This window comes from Schistocerca cancellata, chromosome 3, assembly GCF_023864275.1.
Source record: "Schistocerca cancellata isolate TAMUIC-IGC-003103 chromosome 3, iqSchCanc2.1, whole genome shotgun sequence".
Classification (NCBI taxonomy): Eukaryota; Metazoa; Arthropoda; class Insecta; order Orthoptera; family Acrididae; genus Schistocerca; species Schistocerca cancellata.
The window spans coordinates 593,765,517-593,781,799 of NC_064628.1; the positions used below are offsets into that span (position 1 = coordinate 593,765,517).

General features: G+C 40.1%; 1 protein-coding gene across 3 annotated transcripts in view; it reads right to left on the reverse strand.

Moving 5' to 3' along the window:
• Positions 1-16,283, reverse strand: part of LOC126175460 (protein disulfide-isomerase TMX3) — a 352,285-nt gene that overhangs the window by 300,698 nt on the left and 35,304 nt on the right. For all 3 annotated transcript variants that reach the window (XM_049922268.1, XM_049922267.1, XM_049922266.1), the window contains exon 4: positions 7,289-7,452. In XM_049922268.1, coding sequence (XP_049778225.1) covers positions 7,289-7,452 — 164 coding nt within the window. The remainder of the gene's footprint in view (positions 1-7,288; positions 7,453-16,283) is intronic.

Genomic DNA, 16,283 nt, shown 5'->3' on the forward strand with positions numbered 1-16,283 from the left:
ACTGGGTGAGCTATAATTCTTTCACTATGTGCTGGAAGGTATCCATTCTGTCTCAAAGCCAAAGTACCACATTTACTATTATTGCTAAGAAATTCCACTGAGATTATTCTACTCTCATTTTTACAGTGAATCTGATGGAGTGAGACCTAGGTACATTTCTTTAGTTGCTGTCAGTATATGAGGAGTCAACAAAACCAATTTTCAAGTACTTAAGATTATCGGAGGTAATGTTGTAAACAGTACCAAGTTACATGGCTGACTTGTGCACATTAGGAATGCTTACTCCACAGTCCGTCTTCATCTCACTGCCAACAAAAATTTTTGGAACTTGGTTGTGATGTGATATTTACTGCTTCCTTACAAACACTGTAAAACTTCTGTTATCAGTCAATAAGAAATGTCCTCAATATGATAATACACACGACTGCCAAGCATCTCTTGGTTATTAAAAACTACATTACTCTTCACAGATAGTCTTTGGACCAGTTATGCATGACCTATGCCACCATGAACACACTAGCATGTCTGAAAATGAACATTGTGCAAATATTTCGAACACACTGGATACACACCAAGGCAACAAGTCATGGGATAGCGATATGAACATATACAGATGGTGGTAGTATGGTGTGCACAAGGTATAAAAGTGTAGTGCATTGGCAGGGCTGTCATTTGTACTGAGGTGATCAATGCGAAAAGGTTTCAGACATATCATGGCCATATGAGCGGGAGTTGACAGGCTTTGAATGCAGAATGGTTGTTGGAGCTAGATGCATGGAACATTCTATTTCAGAAATTGTTAAGGAATTCAATTTTCCATGATCCAGTGTCAAGAGTGTGCTGAGAAACCAAATTCCAGGCATTAACTATCACCACAATGACCTTCGCTTAACTACTGAGAGCAGCGATGTTTGCATAGAGTTGTCAGTCCTAATAGTCATGCAACACTGCATGAAATAACTGCAGAAATCAATATGGGACAGACAGTGAATGTACCCGTTAGAACAGTGTGGCCGGTGTTAATGGGCTATGGCAGCAGCAGAGCTATGTGAGTGCCTTTGCCAGCAGCATGACATTGCCTGAACCTCTCCTGGGGTCATGACCCCATCAGTTGGACCCTAGACAAATAGAAAAAAACATGGACTCATCAGATGAGTCCAGATTTCAGTTGGTAAGAGCTGATGGTAGGTTTGAGTGTGGCACAGACCCCATGAAGCCATGGACCCAAGTTGTCAACAAGGCACTGTGTAACTTGCCGGTGGCTCTTTAACACTATGGGCCGTGTTTACACAGAATTGATTGGATCGTCTGGTCCAACTGAACTGATCATTGATTGGAAACGGTTATGTTTGGCTACTTGTATGCCATTTTCAGCCATTCATGGACTTCATGTTCCCAAGCAACGAAGAAATTTTTATGGATCGCAATGCACCATATCAACAGGGGTCGTGATTGGTTTGAAGAATATTCTGAGCAATTCGAGTGAATGACTTGACCACCCAGATCATACGACATGAATCCCATCAAAAATTTATGGGGCATAATTGAGAGGTCAGTTCAAGCACAATATCCTGCACTGGAAACATTTTCACGGCTCAATATTTCTGCAGGAGACTTCCAACAACTTATTGAGCCCATGCCACATCGAGTAACTGCACTACAAAATACAGACTGCTGTCTCCCTCATGTTATTGCCTGAAACACAGGTTGCAAAGATGTGATCCTGAAACACAGGTTGCAAAGACGTGATGAGGGTACAACATGTATCTCAGCAAGTTTCACCACCACTTGCATCCCAGATCACAAAATTCTTATGTGATATGGGCTTGTATTTAGATGGTCTCTTTAATAATGCTATTCCAGAAGCTTTTAGCTGAGCAGATGACAGACATGTTTCTGGAACTGAACACGTTTTTCTGTTATGCTGTTCTCAGTAAATGCATAGTTATTTTCCTGTCTAAGCCTTACATTGTGTATATGTTCTGTGCAATGTAGACCGACACATCACTCCATTTGTCAGATGCTGGTTGGTTAGTTTAACGATTAAAGGGACAAAACAACAAGTTCATGAGTCCTTGATAACTGGAACAGACAAGTAAACAAAACTATAAATAAAAGAAGGACCTAGTGCATGACAGTCAAGAAAATAAAACCTGAAGGTCTAATCGAAGCTCAACAAATACAAGAAAAGAGAACAAGAAGGAAGTAAAGGGGGAAAGGGAGGAACGCGTGCAAGGTGCACCATCCAGGGACAAGCCAGACATCCTCAAAAGCAGAAACTGCGACAGGGGACATACAACCCCCTCTGCCACTCACCTGAGGCAACCCACTCAACAATACATAGTAAACACTAGCAACATGGACAGGATGAGAGAAGCACAAGAAAGCTGGGGAGGAACACCAAGTCAGACAGAACACATGAGATGGGTAGAAGAGCAAAAGGAAGGGTAAGGCGCAGGCTGGGGCAGGTTACCAAGCCAAACAACCATTGCCCTGTTGGGGCAGAGGAGACAACAGGATGTCCTGCCAACCCCTAAATGGGCTGACAAGGCTGAGGTGCCCTCTCTTAGAGATGGTGACAGAAACCCCCTTTACAAATAAACTGTAAAACCAGGTCAGCCATTGAGACATTGTCTGCTAACAGCAGGGGTAGAAAGTTGGGAAGATTAAGTGTCTGCTACAGGGTGGCTAGGTTAGGACAGTCCAGAAAGATGTGGATCACACTCAAACGGCACCACAATGATAGTAGGGTGGATCCTCGTGATGGAGGAGATAACCGTGAGTAAATCATGTATGGCCGATGCAGAGTCGGCAAAGGATGATGGAGGCCTTGTGAGAGGCCCACATGGAGGACCTCCACAAATTTGTGGTCTCCTTTATCGCCTGTAGTTTGTTCAGCAAAGACAGAGTACGCCATTCCATATTCCAAATACTTGGAACTTGGTGACATAATACTGATCAAAAGTCCAGTGCTGGAACAACAATCTCAATAGATGGCTTGTCAGCAGACAATTTGGCCAGCCTGTCAACAAATTCATTCCCTGGGACCTCAACATGACCTGGCGTCCAGGCAAAAACCACAAAGTGCCATTGTGTGAGAGAAAAAGGGAATCCTGGATAGTCAGGACCAAGGTATGGCAAAGGTAATACTGGTCAAGAGTTTGTAAACTAGTCAAGGAGTTGTCCTACAGATGAGGGAGGACTCACCAGTGTAGGGGCGGATACGCTCAATGGCATGAGAGGTTGCTATGAACCCTGCAGTGAAAACACTGCAGTCAACCAGGAAGGATCAGAGTTCATTATATCCCACACAAATGTAAGAAAAACCAGTGTGAGTGGCAACCATCGAGCCATCAGTATAGATTACTTCTCAACCATGAAACACGCTGAGACTGGAAAAGAACTGGTGGTGAGGGGCATCAGGTGGAGCCAAACATTTTGAAACTTGTGACAGGTCATGACAGAATTGTGGACAGAGAATGCATCAATGATGTGTGCGAGTGAACCCTGAGAGGAGATGGTACAGGAGAGAGCTGGATTTCTGAAAAAAGGGACCAAATGTGGATGTCAATCCTAACCGCAAGCCTGGTCCACTGTTGTGGGAAATGAATCTCTGTATCTGAAAACAGGAGACTGCAGTCTGAGTGCTCCGGTGAGCAGCAGATGCACAACGCGTAAGCAATTAACTATTGTTGGTGCAGAACTCACAATGGTGGAACCCCTGTCCCTACTAGGAAGCTGATCATGGGGTTAGTCCAAAAGGTGCCAGTTGCCAGTCATACCCCACAATGGTGTACTAGCTCCAGCATCTATAACATCAAAGGTGATGCCGAGAAGTATGCAGGACTCTCATAATATAGACAGGACTGCATTAGTGTTGTGTAGAGCCGTAGCAGAGTAGAGTGGTCCACACCCAGTTGGTACAGCTGAAGCACCGAAAAGTGTTGAGGTGCTATTAACATGTCTACTTTAGTTGACGAAGATGGGGCAGCCATGTCAAACAGGCATCAAAGACCAATCCCAAAAAATGCTGAGAGTCCCCCACCTTGAGGGCCTGGCCATCAAGGTAGAGATCCGGATAGAGATGCACTGTGTGGCAATCAGAAATACATAATGCAAGTTTTGACAGAAAACTGGAAGGCATGAGTAACAGCCCAAGATTGCACCCTGCAAATTGCTCCCAGCAGTCTGGGTTCAGTAATTCCCATATTGGACAAACAAAAATAAATGCAAAAATCATTGGCATACAAAAAGGGGGACACTGTAGGTACCACAGCTGCCACCATAACATTTAATGCCCCTAAAAAAAAGAGGGGGAGACAAAACAAAACCCTGTGGAACCCGATTGGAGATTGGAGGTGTCACGGGAGGCACCAACCTGTACCTGAAAAGTGCGACATGAAACAAGGTTTTGAATAAAAATCGGGAGCAGGCCCCAGAGGCCCCACTCATGAAAGATGGCAAGGATGTGGTGGTGCCAAAAAGCTCAGCAACAGAATCTGGGCTGGTGAGGATAACACCATTAACGGAAATTCCTAGTACACCTAAAGGAGCACAGCTCCCAAAAATGTGCCTGACTTTCCCCTACTTGCAAGGAGGGAGCATGCGGCCATATGGCAGCATCAAATTGTTTGCAACAAATCCATTTCCGACATTTAATTACATAGTGGGCCCAGCCACAAAACCGTTTATAAAAGCCAGGTAGTGGTTGAGATGGCTGCCATTTGTAGTGTTGGAGGGCACGACTGTGGTCTTTAATAATTGCAGCAATTTTGGGGACCCGCCAAGTGACAATCTTCCATCAGAGAGGTCCCAAGGAAATAGGAATTGCTGAAGGAGCTGCCAAAAATAGTCAGATGTGAGGTTTTCAACATTCACATGGAATGTGATAGACACTAGGTGTACAAAATCATCAGAATCTCAGCACCATTTGTTACTAAAAACCATTAAAATAGATCCAGGTGATATATTATTGTGTTCTGATGTTTCATTATTCACAAGAGTTCTGCTCAAAGAGATGCTTGTTTTGCTGGAATAACAATTTTTATTTCGCAAGATAAACTTGTTACATCAATGCTGAACAACAACAACAACATCAAACTTTCTACATGATTGAAACTACTATGAACAAGTCGATGAGGTTGCTGTGTACTCAGCTCAAACACCTGCCACTATCGACTTTCAGACGGTAGAATTCAAAGAGGTATCACTGAAGACAGTGTCTTGTCTACCTAAGCACTTCTACAATATTATGAAAAGGATATATTACTACTCACCATATAGCAAAGATACTGAGTTGCAGACAAGCACAACAAAAGGACTGTCAAACAAGTACACTTTTGGATTCAAGCAAATGCAACTCACTCACATGACCACAGTTTCTGGCTGCGAAGGCCAGACTGGCTGTACACTGGTGCAGCCTCCACAGATCTCTACTGAGCTCCATCTAAGAAAGTCAACAAGTCCATATTTCAACTACCTGCAAAAATAAGGAACCTTCTACCTTCTGAGAGGGTGAAAGATAACCTTGGACTCCATACATCTGGGGTCCATCACATTTTGTACAAATGAGAAAAATCTCAAGTGACAAATACAGCACTGTCTCTCCCTATACTACACTGAAGACACCTGCAATGTAAAATAAATCCACAGGGGGTATCCAAGGATAACAGGAATTATTTTTTAAAAGCTATATGTTTTTAAAGTGTTTGCAAAACAACCTTATCCCTTCAAAATACCTTCCATTACAACTAATACATTTGTCCCATCGGTGCTTCCAATGTTCGAAACATTCTTGTAGTCATCTTTAGAAAAGGCTGACAGCTCCTCCCTGTTGTTTTTTCTCGACTTCTTCAGTGTTGTCAAATCGGTGTCTTTCCATGCCTCTTTTCAAAGCTTAGGAACAAGAAAGTCACACGGAGCCAGGTCAGGTGAGTAAGTGCATGGGGCGGCGGAACTATGCCATTTTTAGCCAAAAACTGTCTAACAGAGGTGGCAGTGTATGCAGGTGCGTCGCCATGATGGAAGAACCAGTCTCCTGTCTGACACAAATCAAGTCTTTTTTGACTAACACTGTTGCGCAATCTTCTTAGAACAGTCTGTGAGCACAAGCTCTCTAATTTTTTCAATATTTTTGTTGATTCAGCAACTGATGGACGTCCAGAATGAGGTTTGTCATCAACTGACACATCGCCATTTTTAAATCAAGCAAACAACTCGTACACTTGAGTTTTTCCCATAGCATGATCTTGGTAAGCTATTTTCAACATTTTAACAGTTTCAGCGGCATTTTACTGAGTAGAAAACAAAATTTCCAGATGCATGTTGTTCACTCAAACTTACCATCATAAAAAATGAAACAAGAACAAAATAGCACTAGCTACAACAGTCACTGCAGTTGAGCAGAACAAGCCTGGTCAACAACACAGGCAGCAGTGACCCGGAAATGAGTTGTGTTACACACACCTAGCGGCAGAAATGCATAATATGGAAGCACTGCTCACGGCATTTTTTTTTTTTTTTTTGGAGGGGGGGGGGGGGGGGGCTTACCACCTCATACACTGACAATGTACAGCTTTATGGTAAAGCACATGCCTGATGCCTGATTTCAGAAAAAAGTGTCATCTGCTCAGCTAATGCTTTCTAGGACAGCATTATTAAGGAATCAATTGAGACACAAGTGTCAATGAATCTCATTAGTCAAGATAATGGTTTTGCTGTCAGCACAGCTTGGTTACCAAACTTTAAATCAATGAGACAGGAGAGGCAACAACCTGCACTGGACAGTTGCTAGCCAATAAACAATTGGTCAAGCCATTTTTAAACTGTTGTGGAATGACTGCTATGGGGTTTAAATGCTTCACACTGGAAACTATGTGAAGAGACTCACTGTGAAACACCTGCATCTTGACAAAAGTTGGAAAGAGTTTAACCTTTCCAAAATTTCACACTCACACTGCAATATCATGCAGCAAGAAACCAATGATCATTTTATTGAACTGACACAATGCAAGAGTCTTCACAGAGCATTTCTTTTTTAGTAACTAATGGTTGTTTGGTTCCAATCATTCCTTTACATCTGTTAGTATACTGTCAATAAGAATCAGTTTGCTCACTTCTGCATACCAAAAGAAACCTTTCTAGCTTTTGTATACTATTGACACTGGAAAACTATTGCTTTGGGGCAATTGTCATAATTTACAATTCTAATTTATTAATTAAATATCTAATTAATTTAATTTATTCAATTATTTAGTACTATTTTGAAAGCATAACTGAGATTACTTACAATAAAATGGTTGGGAAACCAGCAATGCCAAATTCAGTAGCCATCCCTGTGAATCTCGTACAATCGACTCGTCCTACACGGATGTTTGTGTTATGGAGTGCTTGAGCCACATGTGCCCATATTGGCTCAAGGCGTTTGCAATGAGCACACCAAGGTGCGTAGAACTGCGGCAATAGAAAATGATGACATGAAATGTTACATTCAACTAACACACACACACACACACACACACACACACACACACACACACACACACACACACACACAGAGAGAGAGAGAGAGAGAGAGAGAGAGAGAGAGAGAGAGAGAGAGAGAATGTTCTTGTTAACTTCAGTTGTGACTAATCTAGTAGTTACAAGTGAGAAAAAAATTACTTAAATTCAGCATTACTCAACCACAAAAATTGAACAAAAAAGGTTGTTTGTTGAATCAGCATTCAGCAAAACTTTCAATACACAATAGTCCTACATCAGAAGAAGATGTCACTAAAGTCTATCAAAGAAAAAACCTAAACTCTCAGAACTTACGATTTTTTTTTTAAATTTGATGTAATTTATCAATAACGTACAAGGTTTCTGCATTCATTTCACGTGTTGCTATAGCTATATGAGGTTAATTTGTTTCATTTCATGTTTGGGAAGTGCTTAACTGATAAATTTTATCAAAATGCATGAGTAACAGCAAGAACTAAGTACATCAAAGGAAATAAGTGTTTTAACACAATACAAATAAGGAAAGCAAGACTACGACATAAAAAAATAGAAAAGCATAAGCAACACGCTACATAATTTTAGTTTTAATAATCAACAGCCTCAGTTGCACCGCTTACCTAGGTTTCACTCGGGATAACCCAACCTTCTTCAGAATAACAGTAACTACCGTTTATCCATAGTCGACATCATCAAGCTAAAACTACAAATCCATAAATTATCATCAGACTGGAACTCCAGTACAGCACTCGTGGCTCCCGCATTGCAGTTGCGAAGTGGGGCCGTGGCAGTTCCAGATAAGTATTATAGTCTGACAATAATTTATGGATTTCTAGTTTTAGCTTGGCGATGTCCACTATGGACAAAGGGTAGTTACTGTTATTCTGAAGAAGGTTGGGTTATCCCAACTGAAACCTAGGTAAATTCTAGGTAAACGGTGCAACTGAGGCTGTTGATTATTAAAATTAATATTTATACAGTTGCTGACAGGGCTGCGAAATATTGAAGATACATTATATAATGCAATACATAGCGATTCTCAGTCTGAAATGAACAAAAAACAAAAAATTACAAGAAGTTTCATCATTTGTAGATGACAAGCTGTCGTACATGAGGTAAGTGAACAAATACATACCCAAATTGTTTCCAAATTTAGAATCCTAGACCTAAATCTTTGAGCCCAGTGTAAGTGAACAACATACAGTGCCTCAACTCAGTTATATTGCTCAACCATCTAACATGAGAAGAATAATGCAACAGTATTATGAAAAGGAAAGTTGCTACTCACCATATAGCAGAGATGCTGAGTCGCAGGTAGGCACAACAAAAAGATAGTCACAAATAAAGCTTTCAGCCATTAAGGGCTTCATCAACAATAGATGTAGACACACGCACAAGCACACGCTCACGCGCGTACACACCAGGGGAGAGGTGGGGAGGGGGGGAGTAGTGGGAAAGGAGAGAAGTAAAAAGACTGAGTGTGATGGTGGAATGATGGATGTGTAGTGCTGGAGTAGAACAGGGAAGGGGCTGGGTGGGTGAGGACAGTGACTAATGAAGGTTGAGGCCAGGAATGTTACAGGAACATAGGCTGTATTGCAGAGAGAGTTCCCATCTGCACAATTCAGAAAAGTTGGTGTTGGTGGGAAGAAACCATATGGCACAGACTGTGAAGCAGTCATTGAAATGAAGGGTGTCATGTTTGGCAGCATGTTCAGCAACAGGGTGGTCCACTTGTTTCTTGGCCACAGTTTGTCGGTGGCTATTCATGCAAACAGACAGCTTGTTGGTTGTCAAGGCTACATAGAATGCAGCACAGTGGTTGCAGCTTAGCTTGTAGATCACATGACTGGTTTCACTGGTAGCCCTCCCTATGATGGGATGGGTGATGTTTGTGACCGGACTGAAGAAGGTGATGGTGGGAGGATGTATAGGACAGGTCTTGAATCTAGGTCTATTACAGGGGTCTGTGCCATGAGGTAAGGGGGAGCAGGAGTTGTGTAAGGATGGACAAGCATATTGTGTAGGTTCCGTGGATGATGGAATACAACTGTGGGAAGGATAGTGGGCAGGACATTTCTCATTTCAGGGCACGACGAGAGGTAGTCAAAACCCTGGCAGAGGATGTAATTCAGTTGCTCCAGTCCTGGGAGATACTGGGTTACAAGGGGAATGTTCCTCTGTGGCCAGACGGTGGGACTTTTAAAGTCTCCCACCACCTACCAAATTCCCACCGTCCTGCCACAGAGGAGCACTCCCCTCATAATGTAGTACCACCCAGGACTGGAGCAACTGAATTACATCCTCTGCCAGGGTTTCAATCACCTCTCATCATGCCCTGAAATGAGGAATGTCCTGCCCACTATCCTTCCCACCCCTCCCACAGTGGTATTCCGCCATCCACTGAAATTACACAATATACTTGCCCATCCTTACACAACCCCTGCTCCCAATCCCTTACCTCGTGACTCATACCCCAGTAATAGATCTAGATGCAAGACCTGTCCTATACAACCTCTCACCAACACCTACCCCAGTCCGGTCACAAACATCACCCATCTCATCATAGGCAGGGCTACCAGTGAAACCAGTCATGTGATCTACAAGCTAAGCTGCAACCACTGTGCTGCATTCTATGTGGCCATGACAACCAACAAGCTGTCTGTCAACATGAATGGCCAACGACAAACTGTAGCCAAGAAACAAGTGGACCACCCTGTTGCTGAACAAGCTGCCAAACATGACATCCTTCATATCAATGACTGCTTCACAATCAGTGCCATATGGATTCTTCCCACCTACAGCAGCTTTCCTGAACTGCACAGGTGGGAACTCTCCCTACAATACATCCTATGTTCCCATAACGCTCCTGGCCTCAACCTTCATTAGTCACTGTTCTCACCCATCCAGCCCCTTCCCTGTTCCCACTACAGCACTACACAGCTGTCATTTCACCATCACACTCAGTCTTTTTACTTCTCTCCTTTTCCACTACCCCCCCCTCCCCACCTCTCCCCAGCCCTCTGTCTAACCTGCAGCAATTCACTGTCCACCATCGCCACCACACTATCCCTCCCACTCCCCACCCCAGCTTCCTCCTTACCCCTACCCAGTCAGCACTCCCATCATGCACTGGTGCTGCTGCTCACAGTGTGGTTTCAGTTGTCTGAGACTGCAGTCAAAAAAGAGAGAGAGAGAGAGAGTGTGTGTGTGTGTGTGTGATTTGTGACAATATTTTTGTTGTGCCTATCTGCGACTCAGCATCTCCACTATATGGTGAGCAGCAACTTTCCTTTTCATAATACTGTTACATTCCATCCTCGATTTTCCATTGTTTGTAGAATAATGTAAAATATTTGACACCTAAAAACTGTTCCTACGCAAATCTAAATACTTAAGAGCTACAAATTCCTATCACCTACACAAGAGTCTAACATGTAATAATAATTTTTCACACACAAAGTACACAAAAACCTAATGGAGGAAAGGACAAAAGTCCTGAAACATGTTTGGATAACAAATCTATAAAATTGTGTCTTCCGTAAGGTGGAATTCCTCTCCACAGTTTCTTAGCAAGCCCAAAAATAAGAGGAACTACAACAACCAAAAGATGACACTTTCTGATACAGTAATCCTTTCCATCATCAACTGACACTAATCCTCTCCCTCATCAACTGTCACAGGAAGGGATACTCTTAGTGCTACTAATGAACAATAACTCGTGGAGAAAATCTGGCTGCACCCAAGGCACACTTTGGCAGACATGTATGTTAAATAAAAAATTGTTCTTTTTCTTCCTAATAATTCCACAAATTCTAAATTACTAATACAAGTCACATTTCACCACTTGTAGCAGTATTACGTCAAAATTAATAACAGGCTTGACAATGTAGCCCATATTCTGTTTCATCTACAAATTAGTGACATTTATTTGTCTGATGAAAATGACCTTTCAATACAAATTAAAAATATTTGTGAGTTGTAATATTGCTCCAGTGAGCAGCACAAAGACTTAATACTACATCTTAATTATTTTTAATGATAATCCAAGACTTGCACTAAAGATATAAGAGTTTCAAAACAATTATTACACCATTAAGCACTTTGCCAGCTTAAGTTTACTCATAACGGAAGAGAGAACCAGAGTGGAAAATAAAGATGGTGAAGAATAAGAAGGAGAGACAGCGACGTAGGTAGTGAGCACTTCCTTTTAAGCAGTAAGATAAGGTTACTACAAAATGGAAGAAGACAAAGAAACTCCACAAGAAGCCACAACATGAGTTGTTCAAAGAACATCTCCTGTTGGAATATAGTATTAGGAAACATTATCACTACAGACCCCATGAAAAGCTTGCTTCACCACCAGTGAATGAAGATATTGATATAGAATGAAATAATATCAAAGCCTGTATCACTGAAGCACTTGGTAAAAGGAAGAAGAGAGGTGGGAAAAAGCGATTCAGAATTTGGAACACAGAAATTAAAGAAGCATTAAAGAAAAATGAATAGCTTATTTGAAGTTTCTACAGACAAAAACATAAAGTTGGAAAATGTACAAAATAAAAAGGAATGCTGCAAAACAAATAAAGGGACTTATTCATAAGTGTCTTAGAACATGTGGTACACAATAGACAGCAATGTGTACACAAGGTCATAAAAGCCCTCAACAAGGAAGAAAAAGACACTGTCTCACTGAACATTATACCCAATGAACAATGGCTATATAGACTTGTGGTGTACAATGAAATAGTAGATCCAATTACTATGGATGGACTACAAGAGGCATGAAGAACAGAAAAACTACTGGAATAGATTATATAAATCCAGAGCTAATCAAATATGGAGAGTTGCTACTAGATAATAGACTTTTACAACTAATAAAGCGCTGTTGGACAAACTGCAAGATCCCAGACCCTTGGTATACAGCAGAAGTAATCTCTCTTTTCAAATAAGGCAAACATAATGTCTGTAAAAATTACTGTGGCACCAGTCCTCTAAATACTGGCTACAAATTATACTCAAAGATAATCAAGATGAAGAATATCACAGAAGCTATTATTTCTGAAGAACAAAACAGATTTAAATCAGGTTGTTCATGCATAGAGAATGTGTTTGCAATAAAAACAATTAGAAAAACAGAATTTAATATAGACACCCATATGGCCTTTACCAACAATAAGGCTTTTGACCATGTGAGCCATGATAACCTATGGAGGATGTATAGCGTCCCCAGTGCTATCTTACGAAAACACTTAAAAAACAGCATTTATAAAGAAGAGATATTTAAAAATTGAATGATATATTTTTATCATGTAGCCGTAAAACAATAATTTCTCTGTCTAAGTTTTGAATGCAAAGAAATATAACAAAGTGATCTAAAGAGATGACAAGATAAGCTCTTTTGTTAATTTTTTAGTCGTCTTCACTACTTCTCTTGTCTTGATTACGTGTAGACAACATCTTTCGAGTGCTGGCAAATGTAAGCATATTTGTATGAGTTAAGCAGATAATATATTGATTTAATATTATTGTGCACTTTTAATTTGTAAGAGGTGATCCTGATTTCATGTCCGCCTTCCTTGAATTAACCTGCATTCAAGTAATTTACAGTTCAACAATCGCAGCGGCCGATGCAGCCAACGACGCCATTACGTGGCGATATTAACTTATAAAAAAATTAGCAGAAGCGAAATACTCGCCCGAGGTTAACATAATATTAATTTTCCTCCACAGTCGCACGAAGTTGCAGAAATACGTAGCTTTAAGATTCTTATTTTCAGTACCATATCCAACAGCCAGAGCCAGGGCTCCGACTATGTGGCAATGGTTAACGGAGGTAAGAAAAAATACTCTCGCACGTATGTGGGCCGCAATTGTAATTAATAACTAAAGATCTTTTGCTTTAAAGTGAGCTGACTAGCCGAGGAAAATAATATGAAAAATCTATTACATTGTTCAGCTTATATGCTTATGTTTTAAGATTCAGCAAGTCTAACATTCATTAACGTAACAAATAATTTGAGATTAATATTGTTAAAAAGGAGAACTTCACGAAGGCATTTAATTGTAAATCAAAAAATATTAATAATAATAATAATATATTAAATTACGACGGCCGACGGACGTGAGAGATGTTTGAATATGAATGTCCTTCTCACCTAATAGAGGTAGTGAAAAGTCTTTACAAAACTACACCAACTGTAATAAATACAGGTAGGAATCGACCAGGAGAAATAATTATTAACCTAGCTGTTAGACAAGGGTGTGGACTGCCACATACCCTTTTTAATATTTACATTGACTTGATTCTTTGCAAATGGAAATGTAAAGTAAACCAAGGAATTAAGATAATGAATGAGGAATACCTGAATGTACTTTTGTTTTCTGATGAGATTGTTATTACTCAAAAGAATGAAGATTACCTTCAAAGATCAGTATACCAGCTGAACAAAATTTGCAAGGCGTACAACTTTAAAGTTTCTAGCAACAAAACAAAAATGATGGCATTCCAAGGAAAATATCCAGTCAAATGAAAATTGTTCTTGATAATTCAGTTTTAGAACAAATGTCTCAAATTTCTTATTTAGGCTGTGCTTTAAGTTTTGATTTAGAGTGTGATATTGAAAACAAAATAAAAATTCCAAGCTGTCAGTGGTACCATTAGCAGAACACTGGGCCATAAAGTACAAAAAGAAACCATCATGAAATTCTCTAAAGTAATGGCAGTTACTGTGTTATCCTATGGAAGTGAAAGCTGAGTAAAAAAAAAAAAAATTACACATTCAAACAGTAGAATGAGGTTCCTAAGAAAGACGAAGTGTTCCACAAGAAGAGATGTGATTAGAAACAAATATATTAGAACAGAATTCATATATTTTTAAGAATGAATGAAAAAACTCAAAAATATCATGAAGACTGGAGACAACACCTCATGAGAACACTAGGTCACAGAATTCCTCAGAAGATCCTGAACTACAAATCGAATGGAAAAAGAGATATCAGAAGACCTCAAAAAAGATGGGAATGATTTTGTTTGTGAGTTTGAAACAGGCAACAGCCTAATCCTTGAAGGGATTCTGATGATGATGATCATCATCATCATCCAAGGAGAAAAGAAAATTATATGTGGAAATAATACTACAAAATATAAATAAAGCAACTTAAATGGTGGGAATGAAGAAATATTCTAAAACCAATTGAGGAAGGAAAAACAAAAAAAGTGGAGGAGATTAAATGGGTTGTGTCCAGAAGGCTGACAGATGAAAAGACATGTTGTGGAGCAAGGAAAAGGTAGGCATGGCACTGTAGCGTCTTGAGTCATACCAATAAACATCCCCAGCAACTTGGCGCTGGCTCTCCTACAAGTAGAAAGTTCATTTGTTGTGCACAAGAAACATGAAGCAACATTAACATTTATAATATCAACAATTTAAAATTGTAACCTCTACACTTCTGCCTTATTCCATATCACACAATTTTTCTGAAAGTAAAAAAAACCTTCAAATTCACAGCAAAATTACACACTTTCTAATATGACAGGTGATTTTAAAATACTTCTGTTTGCTGATGACAATAACTTGTTAATGAAGGATGATCAGTGCAACATACGCAGTATATCATGTAGTGCAGTTCAAGACGTTTTGGTGGCTAGTACAAAGTATACTGATGGTAAAATCAGAGTAAGACTCAGTTTTTACAGTTTCTAACACACAGTTCTAGTACAACTGACAATTCCAATTACACAGAATGTGCATATTAGTATATCTGGACAATTCCAATTTCTAGGTATTTTAGACAGATGGTAAGCTGTCATGGAAAGTCCAAGTGCAGGATCTTCTTCAAAAGCTGGATGCATCTAAATTTGTCTTTAGATCAGTATTAGCAACAAGTGATAGACCAACACAAAAATTAGTCTATTCTGCTTATTTTCATTTGCTTATGACATACAATATTATATTATGGGTAATTCTTCATATATACAAAGGGTTTGGTTCAGAAATGGGCAGCTTAAGCAATATATGGAGCAAGTTTGTTAACCTTTAGTCAAGCCCTATTGGCAGTTTGGGAATTCTGACACTGGCCTCTCGATACAAATTTTCCTTAATGTCATTTTTTGTTAACATTATGAGCTTATTCCCAAGAATTGGCAGCTTTTACTCAGTTAACAAAGGCTAGACAGAATTCCAATCTGCATTTGAGTCACTGCTTCTTGTCCCTTGTGCAGAAAGGTATTCAGTATTCTGCTGCACCCATTTGCAACAAGCTACCACAATAAGCAGTAACACACATACTTTCAAGTACAAACTGAAATTTCCTCACGGCTCACTACTGCTATTATTGTGGAGTTATTGGGGAAAATTAAGCTAATCACTGTGATAGATTGTTGATTATGCTTGTACATTGTTGTTGTTGTGGTCTTCAGTCCTGAGACTGGTTTGATGCAGCTCTCCATGCTACTCTATCCTGTGCATTTTCTTCATCTCCCAGTACGTACTGCAGCCTACATCCTTCTGAATCTGCTTAGTGTATTCATCTCTCTGTCTCCCTCTACGGTTTTTACCCTCCACACTGCCCTCCAATACTAAATTGGTGATCCCTTGATGCCTCAGAATATGTCCTACCAATTGATCCCTTCTTCTAGTCAAGTTGTGCCACAAACTCATCTTCTCTCCAATCCCATTCAATACCTCCTCATTAGCTTTGTGATCTAACCTCTAATCTTCAGCATTCTTCTGTAGCACAACATTTCGAAAGCTTCTATTCTCTTCTTGTCCAGACTAGTTATC